We start from the raw sequence: 20,531 nt of genomic DNA on the forward strand, positions 1-20,531 counted from the left end.
CTGTGCTTTTCACACACTGAGCAGAAGTGACAGATGTGAAAAGGTCTCGAGAAACCACGGAGAACGTCACGCTTGTAACCGTTTAACATGGTTCAGCATGTTCAGTGTCTTTATTTCTATCCATTTTGAGATGGCCAATAAATATACCAATGTTGAATATACAGCTCTGGAGGAATTAAAACGCAACAAGGAGACTATGGAGAGACTGTGTAGACACTTTATACTTATACCCTGTGCACAGGCATATTTAATGCCTGGCCATTGATTTTATTGTTAGCAACGAAATTATACCCCACCGCTACAGCAAAATGATCACATATCAGCTGATGATCCTCTTGCTGCCCGTGTGTTAAAGAGTAAGCTTCCCAGTCCACACACACACACAATACAAAAGGACAGAGAGACAGAGGGCTTATAGCAGCTTACAGGAGGACAGTGCACAGTTTCACATTGTTTGCAGAAAACAAAACCACGCTGACATTTATGGGGCTGGGGTCGCCCGCTCGCTATTGGGAAACCTGATGCCATCAGCCACTCATATCTGCAATCCACCACACACACACACACACACACACACACACCTATACACAATGAACAATCTAGAAAAGACAACAGCACCATGACCTTCAACAGACAACATCAGTGGCTGCTGTGAATGTCTATTGTCGTCACTGTGATCACACACACACACACACACACACACACACACACACACACGAATGCCTTTAAACAGACGAGCATCCAGTGCAATGATAAAGCCTCCGAGCAGCCCAAGGCTCCCAACACTGCAAGCTGCACAGCTAATAGATGCTAAAAAATAAATCCTATCCGGTAACAGCTCCTAGAGCTATACTTTGCATGCTTGAGCGTATTTAATTATCTGCTGGTGTATTTTTAGCACCAACATTTTGCACTAATGTACAACAATCCCAGAGTAACAACAGTGCGACACAGAAACTAGAAAAAACGAATGAGGTGCTGCCGTCGTAAAAGAAAAAAAGCTGGAAATATCAGCCACCCTCAGTAAAAACTCAAATATTTGTGAATTACACTGATGCATGTTTTGTCATACGTGTGCATTTATATTTAAAAGAGTCAAAGGAGCTTGCAAAGAAAAGCGTCTGGACTTCTTTAAGTTACTTGAAGACGTTTCACCTCTCATCCGAGAAGCTTCTTCAGTTCTAAGGTCAAATGGTGAGGTGCAAGCTCCTTTGACTACGATGACCTGGATGACTGAGAACCTTCACAGATATATTTAAAAGAGTTTGTCTGGACCGCCCAACATTAAACTATCGTATTACCACAGTACGTGTTCCTGTGTTTTTACAGCTCCACATTCAGACCTGAGTGAATGCAAAGAAACGAGCCCACCTTTAGATTTATGGGACAATAACGGTGACAAACTTTGCGTCCAACTAACTCCTGGCAGTGAGGAAACTGCACGTAGAGAGGGAGGCTTAGACTCAACACACAGTTTAATCTGTATGAGTCCAAAGATGTGATATCAGAATTATAAACCAGCAGTCAAAATGCAACAAAAAGCACAAAGCAAACAAAGATTCAACGTTTCTACAGTCTGGAGCTGCAAATTCTAACTTTTGAAAACAGCAATGAATGTGAGATTTAAGCATCTCAGCTACTCAGAAAAAATGGTTTTAACATGTGTGGGTCCCCGACTACTGGGCAACTACTTCTGCTGACATCTGAAGACACAATGACAAAACTCTCAGACAGCTGCTGGAACCTTAAACAGATTGTTGTCTGAACAGCTAAGCCAGAAGAGCAAGTAACAGTGTACCACAGCTCAACTTAAGATACTTAAATTTTTAAAAACATCTGAAAAAAAATGTGAAGGCTATGACAAAAAAACAAAACAAAAAGCAAACAAACATGAAATAAACAGAGCGCAATACCTGATCACAGAGTCTGTGCGGTTGCAGCCTGGTATGGACGAGGCCTTTTCTCCCGGTGAGCCGAGGATCTGCAGCGTTGTATTGATATCCACCTCTGTTGAGTGTTTGATGGAGAACTCCATCACCTCTGAGGGGATCAGCGGGGTTTCACCCTGAGGATCGTCTGCTAGTAGATAACCTAAAGAGCACAGACAGGTACAGGTAGCCACGTTGAAGCCTGCTCATTTTACTATGAGGGTAAAAGTGAAGTGAAGAAAAATTAACAGTTTAAGCTCTAACTTTGGCTTTTGTTTCATTTCCAGTCTTCTATGTTTGTAACTGGAACATTTTTTGCTCTTAGACTGTTAAAGGTTGGACTGTGATATATTTGCCAGAACATTCAATTTTTTTTAAAGATGGAGTGTTTAATGAACCTTCTGATGAAATTATAACAAAAAAATAAATGATTATTTATTGTGTCAGCCCCATAGACTCCCATGTTAAATGTTCTAACTTTACCACAGAAAAAAAAAACATGTTTACAACCTGACACAAGAATACCATTTTGGTCTCTCCAACTCATTCTTCCTTGATGCTAACAGTACAGGGAATACATTTTTATATACCCGACTTACGCTGTAGCTGCTTTAGCTAATAGGTGCACTGAAATAGGTCGCCTTATAAGGCAGTCACCTTCATTAATCAAATGACTGGGGTCTTAAAATGTGCTTATGGTGTTGGTTACGACCCTAAAGCTAAACTAAAGCTGTCAAAATGCAAGCTAAACAATTAATTCATTTAATTCAAATTAATATTATAATTAACTGCTAATTAGCAACTATTTATCAAAAATAAAATATGAAAACGGCATTGGTCATGTCAAAAACAGGCACAGCTCTACTTTCTCAGGGCTAGGGTGCTAATTGTTTGTAATAACTGAAAAGAGACAAATTTAGTGCAAAAAAAGTGTTGCATGCATGAAATACACTTACTCTGAACTCGTTTTAAAATTAGATTTGAGAGAAGAAGAAAAAAAAGGAGTCTCCTTTTGGGACACTTGTCAACCCTGCCTGAATGGTAATACAGAGAAATTCACAATAATGGCTGCAATATTTCATTAATTAAACCCACAGACTGGGTGGGGTTCTGTTCTTCTGTCCTACTAACACATAAAGCCATTAAATGGAAAAAAGCTGCACTGGAAAAAACATTTATGAGAACTTATTAAACAGCCATATTCTTTTCTACGAGAACATCAGATGGCTTCTCATTTACTTTCTCAAAGTGTATTCAATACTATGTGTGCATGTATTATTTTTGATCTTGGGAAGTTTGCACTGAACCCCAAACACTGGGAAACTACTCTCTACTCTCAGAAACAACCACCGTGAGGTAATGCAACAGTGCTGGATTTACAGTAACTGCAGGTTCAGAGAGGAGGGGGGAAACTGTATAACCACACACAAACGCAGTATGAGTCAATCTGTTTTTCGTAATATTTCTGTCCTGCTGCTGACCTGAGACCAGTATGAGCCAGTGAATGTCCTCATATAAGTCATCCAGGACTTTACGGTCCACTGATCCAAGGTCAGACGAGGCCATAAGGTGCTGCTGGGTCCTCTGCAGCTGGCCGTGCAGTCGTGTTACTCGGTCCTCCAGCAGGCTGCAAACAGGTCAAAATGGAAATATAAAAATAGAAACACAAGCAGTGCAGCACTTAAAAAAAACTAAAAGAATACAAAAAACTAACCAGATAAAGAAACAATCACCAGATCTGTAATCTGAAAGAGGTCACACCAGGTCGAGCTGGTAAGCTGCTGTGTGTTTACCTTGTGAGCAGAGGGATACAGTGGTCAGCTGCCACACGTCCCAACATGCCAATGCTGGACAGCTGGTCTGAGAACAGCTCTCTGTCGTCTTCCTGCAGCTCGTTGATCTCTTCCTCATCGTGAGAGGAAATCCCGTTCACCGACTGAGCGTGGTTCAGGAAAAGTGTGAGATAAATAACATGTTGCCGAGTCCAGTGTTCTTCGTGTACAGTAAAGAAAAAGGCTCACCAGGTTGCGCGTGCCGTCGGGAGCTGCCAAGTGACACTGGATGTATGAGTTGAAAACTTGGATGGCTGGCTGCACGAAGCACCCGCGAGGGAAATGCTCCTCGTCCTGCACGAGCGTTAGCCACGACTCCAGCAGCTTGTCATAGGCCTCCATGTAAACCATGTCATCCTTATCCAGCTGAAATTTATTATAAATTCATTTTAAGCAAAATTGGAAGGCCTGTGAACACTTATTACCGCAAAGTGAACTCTAAAACCTTTCTCTGAGAACTGGATTCGATGAAGAGGGGTCGAAACTCACCACTTCCTCCAGGGCGGCGCTGCGTCCAAACGAGCAGGTGAGCAGCGTGAGGCAGTTGATGAAGGAGGTAAAGAGGTCGCTGGGCAGTGCCGTTAAAATACTCCGTGGGAACATGGTGATCAGATTGGAGATGATATTAGAAATGCCGACTGCCTCCGAGTCCTCGATCTCAATCCTGAGAATGAGGATAATAAACTTTATGAGCTAACAGAGCTACAAATATGCAGCAGATTCATCTTTAAAGCCATAAATCAAGGTTTACTGTATCTGCTGTGGGAATACCAGCAGAAAATAAATGAAAGTAAACGTGATGCACATTTCAAACACTTTCAAAAAGCATCTGTTTAATTTTCAGTTAAAATCAGTGCTTTGGCCCAAGGAAGGCCAGTTTCCACTCCACAGGGTGAGGCTGAGGCCGAACTGGGGGTCACTTTCCGAGTTTCCCTGCTGGTGACGGAGGTTTGGAAACACACATGAAAGTTGATCCTTAACCAAAACTCGTGGGCAACTTGACCCCTGAGCTGTTTTCCACAGCTGCATCGGAGGTTATTTTTATAGTGTTTCAGCATCAAACACCACCATGCACGCACGCTGCAAGAATTCAATTTCAAAGAGCATTTTGTCATCAGATTGCACTGTGAAGCATGCCGTGACGGGACACACTGGAAATCATACTTTCCTCACATGCTGAATTCTGAAAATGAGATTTGAATGGTTTTAAATCAGTTTAAAGTGGGAAGAAAAAAGGACACGTGATAATGTCTTATTTCAAAAGGTTGTCAAAAAGGCAAAAACAAAACAGAAACAAAGGCCTTTAAAATTTTATTGTGTGTTAAGAATTTTGAAACTTATGGCTGGCCATTTATCCAACTCTGAAATATGTCCCATCTTTTATATGTGAGTTTTATGGGGGAAAAAGAAGCTCCACATGAACAACATAACTGATGAAACCAGGCTGGAACGGTTTCTCCAAAAAAAAAAACAACTTCCTACTTAAAAGCAATACTTCTCTACTTAATAACAATAATATAAATAAAGGTGTTGCAAAGGGAATTTTATATACAGTATCTTTTTAAAACAACATCCTCGTGTCAATTGTGAGCATGAAGGCTTTTTTAAAACTAGCTGTACTGATGTTAAAGAGTTTTTGAAATATTCTGATAATATTTAATAATTATATCTCAACCAAATCATGTAGTGAGCAGGACATTAGACCCTCGTAAACTTTACAGTGTACAGACATGCTTGGCTTGCTACCAACGAGTGTGTTGGGCCCTTTATACCATGCTATAAGCTTTTGCTTACCCGATGTAATAAATGTCCAATTAAAGTATAATGAAAAGCCGCAGCGCCACTCCAAACCACCCTGAAGATTTCTTTTAATGTATTTGCACCTTCCTTGTGTTGCCTTTGCATTTGAGCTGACACACCTCTCCACACTCAGACCAAGTCAGAGAGTAACATTGTTAGAGAGCCTAGCCAAGGCCTCTCCGATGGACTTAAATTGCGAGCAGAACCGTTCAATCGATGTAGCTCGGCCGTCCCTCTCCACATGGTTTTCCGATGAGGCAACTGGAAAAAAGCTCCAAGAATAGGTCATTACAGTGAGTGAGAGTTGCTGAGAGGAGGAAAAAAAGAAAAAAGATAGAGACCCCTCCTCACTTGGTCACATGGTTCAACAGCGAGCATGTGTGTGCATTATGTGTCTGATCTGCACATACAAGTGCACCAATTTAATTTACATCAGAACCACAGTGACCTCACATACACCCACAATTAAATAGAAAACTTTTCTAGTATACTGTTTCAGACCCATGTATCACTTTGATGCAAAAACCCTAATTAAAAACATTACTGTGTTAAAATTCTTTTTTTTATATATGGCGACTTCTATTAATGGTTAATGCTAACATAAAGAGTGCAAGCCTGGTTACTAAAATTACCACCAAACTAAAGTATTATTCAGTATAAATATAGAATAAATGTAACTAAGTAAATGTGGGTTTTTTGTATGAATTGATTTTAAGCTTGTTTGGGCTAAAAACTAAAAAGTGATAAGCTGAAACTCAGTGAAACAAATGCTGACTAAGGTGAATAAACCTATTCACATTGATCTTAGATTTCACGTATTCAAATATTAATCAGTGCCTTAAAAAAAACAAAGTATCTGATTGACAGACTTTGGTATTAAAGTCTTATTAAAGCGAAACACTTGTGATGCAATTTGCACAGAAACTCAAACCAGCAATTACAGTAAAAAAAAATCAAATAAACTAAAGCAAGAGTGTCGTTTTTAAAAGGAGTACAGGGCTTGGAGTGATTCCACTGTTTTGTAGCCAAAACAAGTCAAATCGAGGTCGAGGTCCAAACATATCAGATTTTTTGCCAAGACATAAAATCTTTAATTATATTCTAAAAAGACCTGGAAGAGAGGCGGAAACCTAAAAATAGGAGTAACTGGATCTCATCTATTGCCTTATTTATCCTCTTATTGTTAAAAGCAGCTGCACTCTGAACCAGACTGCACTTCATTGGAAAGAAGAGAATTAAAACAGTCCCGGCTGGCACAACGACAAACCTGAAACCCTTCCTGAAGCTCATCGACATTCTGAAGGCTGCTACAACTCAGAAATTTTTATTCTGGAAATTTCATCAACTGATAATAAAATATAAAACCTTCACTCATTTCGTTTAAAAAAAAAAGTCCAAATCTGGGTCAAAATTATTTCTCACAAAGGGCTCAGTAATAGTTTGAAATAACTTAAATTTCTCATCAATGCTCGCTACAACACGAAAACAGGTCCCATCTTCATTGAAACATTCAAGCATTTAACCTTCTCAAAGTGATTTAAATTGGGCAATCAGGCTGCAGGCATTTTTAGGGTTTTCAGAGAGAATAGGTTAGGCATCGCTGACCTAAAGGTGAAAGATCCGATGCTAAAATTCTGATGAGGCATATTACCCATAAAAACTAAACTATGCTAATTATAAAAACCTCTTGATATCTAATATTTTGAATTTTCCTAGAGAACAGCTAGAGTACTTGAAATTTACTAGAGAAATATCCTATTCACATTTAAGAACAAACATAAGTCAAGAATATTTGAATTTATAGGACTCTCACAGCTTAATCACATGTGTCCTTTAATAGTTGTGGAAATTCATTCTTCCACTTGACAGTTTTTCTTTTCATTATAACATTATAATATAATTTTTTTTAAGTGCCATCAGTTTTACAAAGTGAATCTGTTAAGAAAATCCAATTAGAAATCATCAAAACACTGTTTTAGAAAAAGGTTTGACTGGAAACATTTTTTCTAAATGCTGCAGTTTATAGATAGTTTTCATTAAAAACAGTCTGATTAAAGTGGAAGGTTGAAATCCAAGGTTAATCCAGCCAGGATGCTAACTAAGCGAGAAAAAGATGAATCAGTAGTTGAATTATCTGCAGCGATCGTTGGGTTTATCAGTTTGTTGCAGAGAAGATGAAGATAAGAACTACGTGTGAAGGCCACTGTTGTAGGTGAAGGATACATATTTGATCATTTTTGTTCATATAATCTCTAATGAAAGTATACGAACTGATCCAAAACATAAGAAGTAATCAGGAGTTTGGTAAGATCCAGCACCTGTGTTACGCACTCAGCAGTGTGTAACACCGGCTCTCCTACACTACAGATCCACTGAAACAATCTGTCCATCGACTAAAAATGTATTTTTTCTAGAAAAAAGAAAATGACTTCAAGGTTGTTCCAGTGTGCGGATTTTCTCGTTTGCATTTTGAATCATAATCAATTAGGCAAACAAGGAATTTGAAGAGAACACCTTGGACTTAATGTTTTGGTTCTCTGTCATTTTATAGACTGATTACATTAATATAAACTGAAGAAGTAAAAACAACAAAACAACTATTTATACTGGGACAAGGCTCAGACCGCCACTGGTTTCAGCCTGAAACCCAGCTTCAGCTTCTTAACCAGTAACTCTTGTCCCACCCTGCTGCTAAAAGATGGAGAAGTAACCTCTTTCAGTGCATCCTTCCCAATCCCAAAACACACTGATTGGCTGAGCCCAGATGCAGAGACAATCAATAGCCTCGCAATATTCACCACAAGATCACAAGCTCTACACCTTCACAGGAGCACTGCTAACAAGCAGGTTCCAAAACAGGAACCCCAGACAGAGGAAGTGCTTTGGTTTCCACACACCTGCCAGCACAATTCATTGTGACAGCTGAATAGAGTCAGCCAAGGAATACAGCATAAATTAGAATATGCTTGCATATACATTGGTCTCCGCTTGGAGATTAAAGAGGGCTTTTTTTGTTAGATGTGGTCTTATCCAAAGGTAGACATACACACTCGCAGGTTACTCTGGTAATAAATCCTTGAAACCAGACTCCCAGATTATTTTGTTAGAGAATGTCACAAGGCAAGCGCTGCATTACCTCTGACTGGAAGCTCTGGTTACGGAGTCATGACTCAACCAAAATTACAACCCTATAGGATGTGGCTGGAAAAATCTGTAGTAAAAAGGCTGAAAAAATGTGAAGCACTGAGGCAAGCACTGGCTTCGAGCTGAGCTCCAGGAATGAAAAACATGTATAGACTGCACTGATAATAAGCTGAACGCTGGAACACTCAGTTTAGTCTAGTGGAAGCTGCGCAATATTCTGGTGCATCTCTTTCTTTACAACTAATGAAGACACAGTACTTCTGACAACAGAGCAAATGCTACCTCCAGCTTTCACATTAGCAAGCAATAGTAAAGACATTTCGATTATAGAATAAGATGCTCGACTGTGGCTGACCAAAAACCTTAAAACAAAAGCTGCGTTATCTCACCTCTACACTATGGAAAGTTAATACTAACAATTATATCATAAAATTTGATTGAAAAATGTGCTATTAAAAAATAAAATCAGGCTTATTTTCCTTTTTACATGATGTATCCTTTTCGTTTTAGTCCTCTGTTCATATTTTGACTTCACGCTCTCATGTTGATGGGTTGGATCGGTTAATTTAATTTAAAAATACAGATAAAGCAGGCAATCTGATTGAAACGATGTGCAAAATCACTCAAAATAGTCGCATTTACTACATATAAAACATCCACGACAGCAGACGTATCTTCTTACAGTTCATATGGTCTGTTGTGATTTACATAAACCCTTTTGTTTGCTTGTACTTAGTAAGAATCAGGTTTTTCAAATAAAAACAAAAGGTTTTAAACTGTAGGGAGAGAGATGCTAAAAGGGTTTCAACACGAGCTGCCCAGCTGGAATAGGCAAGCAAACCACATCAGTTTTATTACAGGGTCAGGCAGTTCTGTATTAGATTAGAGGAAGACTATAAAACTGATACAAAAAACACACCCATACCCGGTATTTTCCAGTGTTCGAGAGCTCGCTAATGTCAGTTTTTGTCTTCTTTGGTTAAAAACGTGTCTCCGTGAGAAGAATAAAGGGATAATTTAATCCACTTCGACGTAAATTTAGTTTAAGAGGAATCTGAGAAACATAAGTTACTAGTTTGCTGCATTTGTCACTGAACTGGAAGCCAGTTTCCTGCAGAGCGCGCAGATGCTACAATCAGAGGCTGTTAAAACAGAGACTCAACAAGCAATTACTTCCTGTAAATAAAGCACAAATGGTACAGTATGAGTCACGCTTCTGCTGACGTTGGCCTCCATCACTTGTTGAGTCTCTAAATTTAAGAAACATGACAACCTTGAGATACTGGGGGGAGATAAACAGCTTTTGAGGCTGTCACCAAGGATAATGTAACCACAACAGTGCTTGCTGCTACTGTTTTGTGCATAATGTGCTGTATTCAGCCGAAATGAACGCATTTTAGATGGAGTATTAAAATTAAATCTGCAGAGTTTCAGCCTTTGTAACACAATGCTCTTCCCAGTTCTCTCCTGGTTTATCTGCTTAACCATCTGTGTGACTGATGTAGATAAAGGTAAATAGCTTTTACACTGTAGACACACTTTATTAATGGAGCAAGACAAAGATCAATTGTAAACTCAGTAATTCACCCTTAGATGATTTGAATGCTTTTAATGTGTGTTAATGTTAATGCGTTTTTTTTAAGTTTACATATTTTTGGAAATGCACGTGCACAATAGGAATTATTTAATAAAAGGAAACATTTATTTAGTGCAGCTCGTGGTCAGTGTGTATTAACCTTGCGATCTATGGGGAAGCTACTTTAACATGGAGCCTACAGCACAAAACTTACTTGTTATTGATAACAACGCTCTGTGCTTAAAATTTAATGCGGAAAGAGTGGTCACCATAGAGACTGGCCCAACTTAATGTGGTTTACATTCAGCAGCCTGCAGCACCTGATTAGCAAGTTAGAGTGCATAATTGAAAAGAGTGCATACTTTGCAAAATCTAATGTGTTTTAAATGGCAAAGCTAACATGCTCATCTTAGTAGGTACAATAATCACCATGTGGAGCAGATTAGCAAGCATGCAAGCTAACCCTTTCTGAATAACCAAAACAAAATGCAAAGCACAGATAAGGCTGATGGCACTGGCAGGACATTCTGACCTTTACTTGGCTTGCTATCATATTGTGGTTTATAACTTAAATCCTTCACAAATCAATGACATTCAACTGACCGTCGGACATTACGATTCTGCTAACATGGCTAAAACATCAATGTTTCTCAATAACAAGAATTCAATTTGGTATCTACTTTTGATACATTTCTCCATACCTGTGCCAAAATTCGACTTCAATACCTCAACACAAGCACATAAACGAAGACTACTGCAGTAACTATTATAGTCACTCACCCATTGATCATACTGAGCAGCCCCTCCATCAGGTGGGCCAGGTAAGAGATCTGGGCGTTCTCATCTGGGAATACAGGCCCGTGCATGGAGGCCAGCTGGGCCAGGCACTGAAGGGAATCCTGGGCCATGTCAGAGTCCTCTCGAATCTTCCTGTGTACCTGAACAAGAGGAGAATTTCTTTTTATCATTGTTTTTAAAGTAGAAAAGCAGAGCCTTCGCATAAAAAGGACAGAACCTCTACAATAATCAGTCCACAATGAAGCAGTGAGTGCTCTGGATAATGAAGTACTCCTGTACAGCAAACGTACGGAAAACTGCTGAACACCGTCTGTCAGCTTTAACAATTTAGTGAAGAAGAAAAGATGATCTTTTTCATCAGTCTTCATCAGCCAAAAGGAAACAAAAGTTTCTTTTGCACTACACATGATCAAATATTAATATAACCTAGAGAACAACAATCTTGAGCAGCGCTTGAACACACTTGACCTGCCCATATGGAAAAGAAATAGAAAAAACTTATAAAAGCCTTGCATCAGATGTGGACTACTTCATATAGTGACTCATAGAAGGCTTATATGATTTACTCATGAAAGTGGCCACTTTCATATATTGTTTTAGGAAGTGTCCAAAACATACAAGTTTCATTTATATAATTTTCTAGGGATCTTATATCTGTTTTCACTCTTGTATGCTTTTCATACAAGTTTCACACAAGACAGATACAAACTTTATAAGATTTATATAAATCTTTTCAAAAATGGGTGGGCTCGGCAAAACCTATTAGTCTTATTTTCTCTTTCTTTTAACTTAGGAATGGTATTCCAGTTATTCAAAAGTCATTGCAAATTACTGTGAAATTATTTGTCACCTAAATTTCAACAATATTATTTATTAAAATTATTATTATTATGTTCATCGTCAGACCTTTCTGGCAGGTTCAAGAACAAAAGCCCACGATAAGTGTCTGACCAGTAAAATGTAGTCTGTTCCTAATAACAAACATGACCAACCATCCCAGGCGAGATTGTTGTGGCACAACCAAGTGACCTGTAAATATACTGACCTGTAATATTTTCATAAAAGACAAGCAGCACGCAGCATTCATGAATACTTAGACCGACCGTTCACATCCTCTATGGACCATTTTCTTAGATATTTTTTAATGACAGCGCTATTGACAATATGTCTTACCCATCAGAAGTTTAATGATAATGATTTCTGAAATAATATCTAATCAATGTGTGACTGTTATGTCATAATTAAACACTGCCCGTGGCATTCTGCATTTTAATAAGTTTTTATTCTTAAAATTAAACTGCAATGTAACAAACACCACTTTGAAATAGAAATGTCTCAGGTCAAGAATAAAAAGGTGAACCTGCCTCATCCTCCTGTCCCCAAAAGCGAAAAAAAAAAACCAAAACCCATACCAGCTGATAACCTGCAGGATTTATACTCACTGGTGTAATCCCACTACACAGCACACTGAAGCGTCGTGAAATGGCGAATTGATTGTGATCTGTCACTGTGACCCAGGTCTCAAACAAACAATGGCTTAGCAGCCTCAATCAAAATAGAAGAGGAAGAAACAGACTCCTGATGGGGGAGAAAAACAACGAAAACTAAACTGGATGATTCCGTCTCAGTTGCGAGCTTCCATTCAGTTGTGGGATTCGAGGGTTGGTTTGTTGTTTAAGGTCACACTTCAGCAAGAGAAAAAGCATTATTGGATTTGACTGTGCATGCAGACAGGCAAGTGTATGGCAAAGCAGCAGCAGTAAAAGCTCTGAAAGTCATCACAGCCTCTCAGCAACATGTGTTTCCACTATGTGCACGTCTGGAGCTCAAATTCCTTCTTCCTGTGCGCTGTGGCTCTCTTCTCAGCCGGTCCGGGCTCTTTTCCTTTTTCTTCTCCGGTCTCCTCAACTGTCATCCTCTTAAATCCAGAGAGAGTGCTCCTTCATCAACTCCACACTCTTAAACCAACACATGGCCCCATCGCTGAGGCAATCAAACTTTCAACCTCCCTCTCTCCTTTTGCTGGTGCTTCCTCCTCCTCCCCTCAAATGTTCTCCCCTTCTTGCTTCCCCCCTAAATTCTTTATCGCCCCTTCTCCCCGCTCCTCCTCTCTTCTCTTCCCTACAGCTGTGGTGTCCGTTTTGTCGTAAGCCGCGCTGCTGGGAAGAGATCTCAGATGCTAACGTAGCATAACGTTAGTCCTCTCCGTCGCTGCCCTCTTCCAGAGCATGAAGTCATCCTCTGGAAGAGCTCAGCGAGAGGACAGGGGAGGAGGCGAGAGGGGCAACTGGTGAGTGAGCGAGAGAGAAAGAGGGAGGGGTGTAAGAGGCAGACCCAAGCGAGACCCAAGGACTGAACAGCGCGAGCTCTGAAAAAGCAGCTGCACCAGCGAGTGAACCATGCGATGTCAGTAATGTCAGTCGCCTCGACTCTGACTATAAGTAGAGATACTCAGCGAGCACGTGCGAGTGAGTGTGTCCGGGGGGAGTGGATGAAAGCAAGGAGAGCTTTCTGGCACAGGTGATTTTCTTTATTTTGAGGAATATAAAAAACACCCCTTATCAGTATATTAGGGATAGCTCGCTATTTAAACGAATCTTAGCCAGTTTAATAAAAACTCTATTCCAAAACAAAAGATCTTCTTTCAAAAGGTTGTAAAGTTCAGTTTGTTCACATCATTTTAAATGGGAACAGGCTATATAATAAACTGATAATCAACCTCCATCCTCCTGAATTTCTGTGGATCCAGCATTTGGCATCTTCTGTTAGTGAGTTCTCATTCCAATTTAATAAGCTCCAAGGCTACGAGAATCTGTTATTGAAGCATCGCATCCCTCCTTGCTCCGTCTTTGTCCTTTAACTTCAAATCGTGTTTAAAAGAAAATGAAAACATTCCAGGGAGGTAAACCGGGCAAACGAAGCAGAGATAAGCAAAGATTTGATTTGTTGTGGCCAAAATCCCCCGGCACCCCCATACTTCAATAAACTGAATTGGAATTGGCCATGATTTGGATTGTGTTAACAATCCAATTCAGGGTAACAGATTTATGGTTCACGACTCACAAATCAAACCAGAAAAAATAAAGAAAGAAATGCGCTCCTGACACCTTTGGCCTTGAAATATGCAGATTCCTCCTCTGAAAACTGCTCTTTTGCCATTTGTCTGTAGCTGGGGACCCAGCTCTCATTGCTAATAATGGTCCTCGACATGAAAGCGGGGTCATTTTGACAAAGAACTTTGTGCCTGATGCATTTTCAGGTCTATTTTAAATTTGCAGACTGGAAGTACAAAAAGAAATTGACTTTTAAGGAGCACTAATACAGTCCAGAGGTAGACAAGGAGACGACCCTCAAGGGACTATTGGACAAATTTAAATCAGGTATCATTTTTATACTCAGCTTTAGAAAACTACTTTATGTTACGAAATGGGAGTGTGTAATATCGGCGCGCTGACAAACACTAGTAATCCTTGATTATTCCATCACAAATTAAGCACATAAAACATCTTGAACTTTGTTTGGTTGTTTTTCCAACACTCTGACGCCCAAAGAGATGCTGCTGCATGTGAAAGAGGCCATCACTACACTGAAAAACAAAATAAACCTATCTTAGCAAAAACTTTGGAGGGGCAAATCAATCTGGCAGATATCTTAAAAATTTGATGTTCACTGATCAACTCGCCAAAATAAAAAGGCCTTAAAAAAAGACCATAGAAGACAACTATAGGAGATGATTGCAAATTCACTGTTAAAATATGTTGTTATATAAAACCTGTTGCTGATCACTAGCACGACTGGTTTCTAGATTTATCAAATATGAAATCCTGACTGCAATACTCCCTGTTGTGGAGATTATCATTGATACCCTGAAGTTCAAATGTATTTACTACTACATATTTTGACAAGGCACCAAACCTCGACTTTCATTAGAGCAGCTCTCATTAGATTAAACAGGATTCAAACTCCAAAACACACGCTTTTCAGTGTATATCAAAGTACCAAGCTTCAACACCTGACACTATCGTAGATAAATTATGTAGCCAGGCAGAGAAGAAAGAGTGGTAGAGTGGGGTGAGGAAGACGAGAACCAGCAAAGAGAAAAAAAATGAAAGAAAAGGACAGGTAGACAAGACGGGGAGAGGATGCAGACGAAGAGCAAAAGAACAGACAAAGAAAAGGAGTGGGAGAAAGGGAAAGGCAGGGAGAAATGAGGAATGATATTTATAGAAGGAGACAAAGCCTGGTGTCTGTTACCTCAGGGGGCTCAGAGGCTCATCTTTCTGTTTTTTCAAATCAACACAGTGCTCCCAATTTATTGTCTTCGCTCGCTCTTTTCCACCATCACTCTCTCTTCCTCCATGTCTCAGATTGGGTTACTGTCTGCCCGCAGGCCTCTGCTGCAGCCTCATTAGTCCCTGCACTCCACACTGATTGTGTTTACTGGTAAACATGTAATGCTTTAGCGCATGCAGGCTTTTTTCTAGTTGGCATGTAAACGCAATTTCATATCCCAGTAATCTACATCGTAATATAGTACATTTTATATAACTTAAGAAACAATAGACAGTAATTATAATTCGGTGCTCGTTTTCGCTACTGTTGTAAATACTGAATTAAAAAGAAAAAACGTGCACTTAAATTTGCATAATAAAACTGGCCTAGAAAACCTCTCAAATTTGATAAATGTCCCACAGCATATACTCTATCATCCTCTATCTCATTCTCAGTTCGGAATAGCTGATGCAGAGGTTTAGTAGAGAGTCATCCCGTAACCTAAATATCTAGGTACAACTGGCAAATGAGAGACTAAGGCATTTCACAATCCTAGTTACTAAACTTTTGACCTTAACAACCAGCTGGTTCTCAAAGAAATGTGTAAATTTAAATGCCTAATGGCTCTGTCAATAGGAAAAAAATTGCAAGATTGCAAATAGTTACAGTGACTAACTAGTTACCCAGAGGTTGAGTGTGCAAACCCTCAACTGCTGGGTAACGACATTCAATTGCACAGGAACTGCACAGCTCACATGGTAGGAGGCAACCATTCTCCAACCAACCACAGTCAGACTGAGACAGCTTGGTGAAGGTTTGCAAATAAGTTCCTTCTTATTTACAAATGCAGACAGTTTGACAAACTTCGGCAATCTGTGTCAATCTGCACCAATGAATGTAACTCTTATATGATGCGTCTCTTTTGCAACATGAGACTTAATTCAACTAGGTACCAACTTGTTGTATTCTGGTTATATTCAAACTCAAATCACAACAACAGTCGCCTCAAGGCACTTTATATTGTAAGGTAGACCCTACAATAATACATACAGAGAAAGACCCAACAATCATGTGAGTCCCTATGAGGAAGCACTTTGGCAACAGTGGGAAGGAAAAACTCCCTTTTAACAGGAAGTAACCTCCGGCAGAACCAGGCTCAGGGCGGGGCGGGGCCATCTGCTGCAACCGGTTGGGGTGAGAGAAGGAAGACAGGATAGAAGACATGCTGTGGAAGAGATAACAAGTATGATTCAGCACGGAGAGGTCTATTAACACATAGTGAGTGAGAAAGGTGCCTGAAGAAGAAATACTCAGTGCATCATGAGAATCCCCCAGCAGCCTCCACCTATTGCATGTATATAGGTGGAGGCTATACATGGGGTCTTGCTTTCCTGAGCGTCTATGTCATTATGCAGTTAAATCCCCGATCTGCAGCAACAACATCGTTATTTGTGGAGGAACTTCAGAATTTCTGTTTCAGATCTATGAGGCAGTAGAAGTAGTTAATCAGAATTGCCAACTTGATCCAATTCCATTGCAAACAACCCAAAACCTGACTGGTTTCATCCTAACGCATCAAAGTCACAACAACAAACTGGTCTCAGTCTTTAAAGCATCCATTTCAAAGAAAACAAGATCACAAGTCGACTGCACACTGCTGCAGTAATTTTGGTTGTGCTGCCGTCCCCAGTCACCGTTTTCCCTAATGTGATTGGAGCACACAATTCACACGCTAAAATCGGCTTCATCACTGCTGCCAAACAATGTAACCTGATATCATTTCAGCTTGTTGTGAACCTGAAAAAACACAATAGGGAGCTGGGCTAGTGGTCTGCTGGTGGGTTAGTGATGCATCGGTGCCTAGAGATTCCCAGATTCCACAGAGGCTGGAAAAGATGAGATGTTACCATGCAACGTTGGAAAAACCTGAGTAATCGCTTTGTTTCTCTCGTGACTTCTTCTATTCCAACTCCAGCGTGTCACGACAACCGCGACTAACTACTGCAACTTTACCGACTGTTCTTATCAACTAGGAAATAATTCGATATTATGTAACTAGAGATTTGTGTTGGATACATCTCTCAAGTTTTGAAAGAGCAAAAGGAATATTAGATTATATGTGAGTTTGTGAGGCTGTGTGCCTGTGCTTTCATTTTTATTCCTGCGTGCGTGTCTACTCGTGATGAAATAAACCAGATGCATCTGATTTCATTGCATGAGTTATGTTAGTGCGAGGGTACATAATCACAATTTGATGCTGCTCTCTAAACACTTGGAGGCAAACTGAAACTAAAAACACAAACAGCAAACAACAAATCCATAGTTGGGGGGCCAAAAACATACGTGCCTCCGCTTGTGTGCGCGACCCTTTGTGCTGCCTTCTTTTCTGCTCTTTCTTTTTCGGTTGGAGTGGCAGGGTGCGCCGTGATCACGAGGTGCTAAAAATCGACAAAAGTGGAGTGCGTTTATTTTGAAGGAGCAATCAGTGGCGGTTTCTTCCTTTCAATCTCCAGCAGCCCATTTATCCCCAAACCTCTCTCACTGCTGAAAATTGCATCCACAATTCCCTCCCTCTAAATTGTATTTGTCTGCTCCATCTTTTTCTATCCACCAAGATTACCTCCTTCCATTCCTGCACCTCCTCTAATTTTCTCCTCGCTCTCTTTCCCATTTCCCTCATTCCTCCTACTGTTTGTATTTTCTTCCCATCTCTTGTTTCTTACCCTCTTCTCTTCATCCATCATCCCCCTTCCCTGAATCTCACAGCCATAATTGTCCCGAGCTAAAGCGAGAAAACAGATAAGTGCTTTTCTCCAAAAAACCCAAGGGGCCAGAATGACACTTGGGTGGACTGAGCGTCTTTTCAGCAGCCGAATGGCTTCGACGCGCTGCATAATTATCAAGATGACTTCTGAGATATGTGCTCGTCCTCTCAGCCAGAATGGAGATCTCAACCTCTGCTCTGGGTGGTCACTAATCATCTGCCTCCAGTATTATCTCATTGGTTTGTAGATTCATTCTAGTAATTGTCAGTGAACTTACAGACTGACTCAAGCCACTTGCTTTAATGCCTGCCTTTGACTTTTATTTAGTTAACCTGCTACTTCCAATTTATTGCTGTTCAATTTAGACCTTATTTGCATAGCTTTATAACTATTAACATTACTTTACATTACATTACTTTTGTAATTACTGACCTAAAGAACCATCCGTACTCTCATAAGCTCTGTCCCCATTAAGGTCAGATTTGTTATAGTCCACATTCCAGGCAAGTCAAAGTTTAACCAGGAAGTCATTCTGTAAAGTTTAACTGATGTTTATAACACACAGTATAAACACTAATTTTTAGTTTTACCCTTTCTTTCAAGGTAAGTTTCAGCTACTGTGAAGGACTGCGGAAGTTCTTTGTGATCACCTGGCAGCTTGTGTTTCTTGCTTCCTCCTTCTATATAAACACGGGGGGAAAAAACAAGAAAAAAGAAACCGTTGACAGGAAAAAGTCCAGAGCTTTTAATTATAAAAATATTCTGGATTGCTGAGAATTAAAACATTTTTTTAAAAGACCATTTAAAAAGAAATAAATAAAATTTTAAAATACTGGCAGCTGCCGGTGCTACTCCCCTCAGCTTCCTAGTAGATGGACATATGGCATCAATTTGAAAATCCTAGGGGACATCTTTCCTGATGTATTGTGTTCACAAGATTTTAAGAAAACTTGACCTCTGACCTTGAGGTTGAGGCTAGCGAGATTCGAAGACCTATGGTATTAATTTGAAAATCGTACATCGCCTCCTTCTTGAGTTCTGGGATTCACAAGCTTGCCTGCCTGCCCACCGGAGGTGTGGTGACAATACCCCATCAGCCTTTTACAGCTTAGGGGGTAAACAAAAATAAATAAATCAACAATATGTGCGATGTCTCTGATCAACAACTAAACTTTTTTTGTCTGCATTCACAACAGCTTCTTTTTTTAAACTCACAGCACTGATAAAGAGGGCAAAGGAAGGGAGACTGACAGGCACCCACCCACAGACAGAGGGAGACTCCCAAGAGGCCCTCAATAGGATGAAGTGTGTGTGTGTGTGTGTGTGTGTGTGTGTGTGTGTGTGTGTGTGTGTGTGTGTGTGTGTGTTATGGTTGGGTTACTGTGGTTGTTAACAGGGGCCCCTAATCCTGGGCTGGGTTCTAATCCTGCCACTGGACTGTGACCCTGATGGCGCGTGTCTATAAGACCCCCCCTCGACACACACAGACACACTCTTTAGCCTGTTGCCACTCAGGGACACACGGCAGCTGAGACAGCAGAGTATCCCATTAAAGTGAATAAACACACCCAAACACACCTCAGATCCAAACAGAGGGTATGCACAAACATCTAGTGCACAAGCTCAAACTGTCAAACTGACATAATCCCGTAGAGACGGACGTGTGTTAGCAACACACATGAAAATGGAGACAACACAAGAAGGATGATGGTGCAACATACGCACACAGACACGCACACACCGGCAGCTGACATCTCCACAGCAGCCTTACACTAGAAATACCGCAGCGAGAGATGAAACGGGAGGTCTGACAACTGAAACCGCCGCAAAAAGCCTCCCGCAGATTCCAGCAGCAAAGAGAAGCTACGGAAAAACGACAAATATTTTTATTCGAGCCAAACGGCCGCGATCAGCCAATCAAGTCCTTGATTAGGCTGCTGTAATTTGTACAACAAACTGTGATTACATCCACTGCTTAGCGCCAATTACAGTTAATGGTGATTTCTTTGTGATCAAAGTTGTGACAATCAGAGGGAAAACTTTCTGCTGTGTAGAGAGAAAAGAAGAAGAAAAAAAAAGACTGAGACTGTCAAAGAGTGGTAATTATCAGGCAATGCAAATGAGGGCTTATGAACAAAACATGAGTGTTTCACCAGTTCAACAGCAACAAAGCTCTCCAGACACAGCAGAGGAAAATGACAGGATTGTAGTCGCAGCTGAGAAAGAATAACTCAGACCTCTGGCCAACAGGATATGCAGACATATAACCAATGAAATATCACATTCAGAATAATTCACAAATAAATAAATTATGACATTTCATTTTTCACATCTTAACGTGAATCATTGAACAACAACAACAACAACTCAAACTCAACTATATGGTAGTAGTTCTGGCATTGTGGACAAATGTTAA

At 40.2% G+C, this 20,531-nt stretch overlaps 1 protein-coding gene across 1 annotated transcript in view; it reads right to left on the minus strand.

Moving 5' to 3' along the window:
• xpo4 (exportin 4) overlaps positions 1 to 20,531 on the minus strand; it is a 64,243-nt gene that overhangs the window by 10,615 nt on the left and 33,097 nt on the right. Inside the window, exons 8-13 of the mRNA XM_085248332.1 lie at positions 11,061 to 11,218; positions 4,250 to 4,424; positions 3,950 to 4,126; positions 3,722 to 3,864; positions 3,410 to 3,555; positions 1,914 to 2,091 (exon numbers count right to left, since the gene is read on the minus strand). Of these exons, the coding sequence (XP_085104458.1) occupies positions 1,914 to 2,091; positions 3,410 to 3,555; positions 3,722 to 3,864; positions 3,950 to 4,126; positions 4,250 to 4,424; positions 11,061 to 11,218 (977 nt within the window). The remainder of the gene's footprint in view (positions 1 to 1,913; positions 2,092 to 3,409; positions 3,556 to 3,721; positions 3,865 to 3,949; positions 4,127 to 4,249; positions 4,425 to 11,060; positions 11,219 to 20,531) is intronic.

This window comes from Mchenga conophoros, linkage group LG16 (assembly GCF_057382185.1).
Source record: "Mchenga conophoros isolate Kocher_MC1m ecotype Shallow Benthic linkage group LG16, M_conophoros_male_GT1.1, whole genome shotgun sequence".
NCBI classification, from domain to species: Eukaryota; Metazoa; Chordata; class Actinopteri; order Cichliformes; family Cichlidae; genus Mchenga; species Mchenga conophoros.